General features: G+C 62.8%; 1 protein-coding gene across 1 annotated transcript in view; it reads left to right on the top strand.

The window, feature by feature from the left end:
* The first annotated feature begins 6 nt into the window (after nucleotides 1-6).
* The window catches only part of FASTK (Fas activated serine/threonine kinase), a 4,019-nt gene continuing 260 nt past the window's right edge, over nucleotides 7-3,765 (top strand). Inside the window, exons 1-4 of the mRNA XM_010726858.3 lie at nucleotides 7-475; nucleotides 2,253-2,723; nucleotides 3,203-3,351; nucleotides 3,462-3,678. Of these exons, the coding sequence (XP_010725160.1) occupies nucleotides 7-475; nucleotides 2,253-2,723; nucleotides 3,203-3,351; nucleotides 3,462-3,678 (1,306 nt within the window). The remainder of the gene's footprint in view (nucleotides 476-2,252; nucleotides 2,724-3,202; nucleotides 3,352-3,461; nucleotides 3,679-3,765) is intronic.

Raw genomic sequence — 3,765 nt, 5'->3', positions numbered from 1 at the left:
GCCGCCATGCATCCCGCCTGCTACTGCGCGGGCAGGGCCAGGCCGCGCGCACTGCTGCTCCCGCTGGATCCCTACGGCCATGGGCTGCTGCACGCCCTGCCCCCGGACGCCTGCAGGACTCGCGGGCACGGCAAGAGGAAGAGCTGGAACTTCATCCACGAGAAGATGAGCTACGACACTTTCTTCACCATGAAGCGGCTGATCGAGCGCTCGCGCAGCGTGGGCGAAGTGCTGCGCTGGGTGACGCAGAACCCGGGCAAGGTGTCGGCCAGCCATTACCCCATCGCCCTGCACAAGCTGGGCCAGCTCCTGCAGCAGCAGCAGGGCCCGGCCGCCCTCAACGGGGAGAGCCGGCGGCCCGGCCCGGTGCTGGAGCAGCCCGAGTTCCAGACGCTGTGCCAGGCCATCATCAGCGGCTGCTCCAAGTTCGATAACTTCAGCATCGTCAACTGTCTGTACGCTGCTGCCGCGCTGGGTGAGTGGCCGAGAGCTTCCTGCGGGAGCGGAGAGTTCCGTGCTCTGGGTGTGTGGAGCAGAGCCGTGTCTGTTCTGAGCGTGCATCACAACCCGCGCTGCTCCGTGCGGTGGGACCGGGCCGTGCCTGCAGAGCTCTGCCTGGGCTGCAGAAGAGCAGCCCGCTTGGCTCCTGCCCTGAGACGTGCGGGTTGTCTGATGGCTCCTCTCTGGGAAAGAGCGTTCCTGCAGCCTGCATTCCCCTCTGCATCACGGAGCCTTTCTGGCCTGTGGCAGCGTGCTGAGGGCTCCTCGTTAGCCTCGTTAAGGGCCGTGGAGGGCTCCCTGCGCTCCCTCCCACCTCTCCGGAGGGGATTACGCTCGCTGGCTGCCTGTGGCAGCGGGAGCCCGGCCCCCGACCCGAGTGTTCCTTCCAGTCCTGTGCCCCCACCTCCCACGCTGACGTTCCCTGCCGCTGCGTTTGCTTTTTCGTAACGGCGGCTGCGCGCTGGGCTGAGGTCTGTGCCGAGCTGCTCCGAGCTGAGCTGCCTGCGCCGCGCCGGGGGCTGAGGCAGTAACTCGAGAGCCTGCTGAAGGTGGGGGGGAGGGGAGGTCCTGCTCCCCCCGGCAGCGCTTTGTGTTTGTTAACTCTGCGCCTCTCCCCGAGCTGGGCTCCCCCGGCCTGCTCTGGTTTTGACCCACACTTTGTTCCCCTGCCTCACCCTCCCCGCTCCCCATGGGCTCCAGCTCATTAATAAAAGTGCTCACCCGCCTTTCGGAGGCCTCCTAAGGAACAAAGAACTGCTCAGACCAATTCTTCACTTTCCACCTTCTGACTGATTTCTGATTAACGATAAAACGCAGCGACTTACCCCATGCTGCCTTGGTTTCTTTAAAGCCCTTTTAAAAATCGGAATCTCCTCGTCTGGCTCGGGTGAGCAGTGGGCTACTGGGGCCTCATACGGTGTGCAGAACGCTTCATGGCTCTGCTGAGGATATCTCTCCTGACACACGAGCCGTGGCCTTTGCCTTTTTTCATAACCACACTGCACACGTGGCCTCTCGTCTTTCTGTGGTTGAATAATGTGTCCAGAGTGAGAGAAAGGTATTTCCCCCAGGAGCCGAATCTGAAAGGCCGCAGCTAAGCTGGAAAACACGAAGAGAGGGAGTTAGAAATGTGGAAAGATAAACTCTTGTCACACACGGGCAGTTCGTGTTTCAGCCTTGTTTGACACTCCGTTTGTCTTCCAAACAAAACACTTCTTTAAAGCGCTTTGAGATGCATTATTCATCCTCACAAAGACCCGGACCTGAAAATGAAGTCTTATTTTTGTGGATAAACCAAAGGGCTTCTGCTGTGGTGGAATGGCTGCCAGCAGAGTGATGTGCTGCTGTGCTGGCGTTCTGGCCTGGCCTTCTTGATAGGACTAGGGGGAATGGCTTAAAACTGAGACAGGGGAGGTTCAGGTTGGATATGAGGAGGAAGTTTTTCCCCCAGAGGGCGGTGAGGCACTGGAACAGGTTGCCCAAGGAGGCTGTGGATGCCCCATCCCTGCAGGCATCCAAGGCCAGGCTGGATGTGGCTCTGGGCAGCCTGGGCTGCTGGTTGGCGACCTGCACACAGCAGGGGGTTGGGACTGGATGAGCACTGTGGGCCTTTGCAACCCAGGCCATGCTGTGATTCTCACCTCTGCTCTGTCTCTCACCTGCTCTGACTCCCCCCATGACAAACCTGCCCCCAGCACCATCCCTTTTTCAGAGGTGGTTTTGGGGTCCTTAATGGTGTCCTTTTGCTGCAGGGCTGCCCGGGGAGTCCCCCCTGGTGCGGGTGCTGGAGGACGAGTCCCGCAACCGCCTGGGCCGCTTCAACCAGAAGGACGTCTCCATGGTGTTCAGCAGCGTCATGCGGCTGCACCCCTCCAGCCCTCACCCCCTGGTCGAGTCGTGCCTCAGCAGCTTGGAGCGGCACCTGGAGAAGGAGCGGCACCCTCAGACCCTCTTCCTGCTGCTCTCCTATTACCGGCTGCGGGCGCAGGCCCTGCAGGGCCACCCGGCCTCCGACCAGCAGCTCATCAACAACCGCAAGATCCTGCGCCTGGTGCGGCACACGCTGGGCCAGGTGAGCGCCATGCGGGAGCACGAGCTGGCCCTGCTGGATGAGATGCTGGCCCTGTGCGCCCAGGAGGCCAACAACAAGGCACTGGAGGCCATCTTCAGCTCGCAGCTCTTCTATGAAAACCGCCAAGAGCGATTCATCCGCAGCATGGCAGGTGAGGGCGGTGGGGTGGAGGCCTCTCCCCGCTGCTGGCTGCGTCTGGCTCTGCCCGTGCAGCCTTACGGCTCCTTGCCAGGCTCCGGAGCTGCCGGGTTCGTCCAGCACCACGCAGAGGTCCTGTCCTGCAGCGCAGGCGGCCCGAGCGGGAGGTGCTCTGTGCGGTGCCCCCCGCGGTGCCCCTTCCAGCACTGTGAGCCCACCTCGCCTCGGGGTGGGCGGTGGGTTGGTGTCTGTGGGGTTGCTGAGGAATCGTCCCCGCTCTGTGCACTTTCCCACTGCTCCTTAGCTGTGCCAGTGGTTCACACGGCAGGGATCTGCCCTGCTGCCTGCAGCCCCACACCCTGCTGCGTGCTGCGGAGCTGCCTGGGTTCCGGCTGCATTGCCTCCCTCTGACCCACACTGCCCAGACCGCAGTCCCTTCTGGAGAGCAGCACCCAGACGGGGCCTGACCCCCGGCTGTGCTTTGCTGTGCAGAGTGGCTTCCCAGGAAGGCCGAGAACCTGACCCCCTACACCATGGCCCTCATTGCCAAGTACGTGGCCCGGCACCGGCTGCGTGAGCCGCGCCTGCTCGATACCATCGCAAACTTCCTCCTGAAGCGTGGGGAGCAGCTGGACAGCAAGGTGGGTGTGCTGCACGCCTGACGAGCTGCCGTGGTGCTGGGGGAGCTCCTCTCCGCATCACCGCACGCTCCCGGTCCTGCCACCCAGCCCGACTCCTCCTTTGGCTGCAGGTGATCCAGAAGCTGGTGTTTCCCTTCAGCCGGATGAACTACCGCCCGTCCAACCACAGCGAGCTCTTCCCCAAGCTGGAGGCCATCCTGGAGCAGAAGGCGGGCAGCTCGCCCCTGGCCACCGTCAACATCCTCATGTCCATGTTCCAGCTCAGCCACTTCCCCCAGTCTGTCCTGCATCAAGTCTTCTCCCCGGCTTTCATCACCAACGTTATGAGTACGTCGGGCTCTTCCCAGGGTAAACCCGGCAGTTGGGGCACGGCGGGTCGGAGGCGGCTCCGGACGGGGCGGCGCAGCCCCCGGG

Source organism: Meleagris gallopavo, unplaced genomic scaffold, assembly GCF_000146605.3.
Source record: "Meleagris gallopavo isolate NT-WF06-2002-E0010 breed Aviagen turkey brand Nicholas breeding stock unplaced genomic scaffold, Turkey_5.1 ChrUn_random_7180001858595, whole genome shotgun sequence".
Taxonomy (NCBI): domain Eukaryota; kingdom Metazoa; phylum Chordata; class Aves; order Galliformes; family Phasianidae; genus Meleagris; species Meleagris gallopavo.
This window is presented reverse-complemented; position numbering and strand designations above follow the sequence as displayed.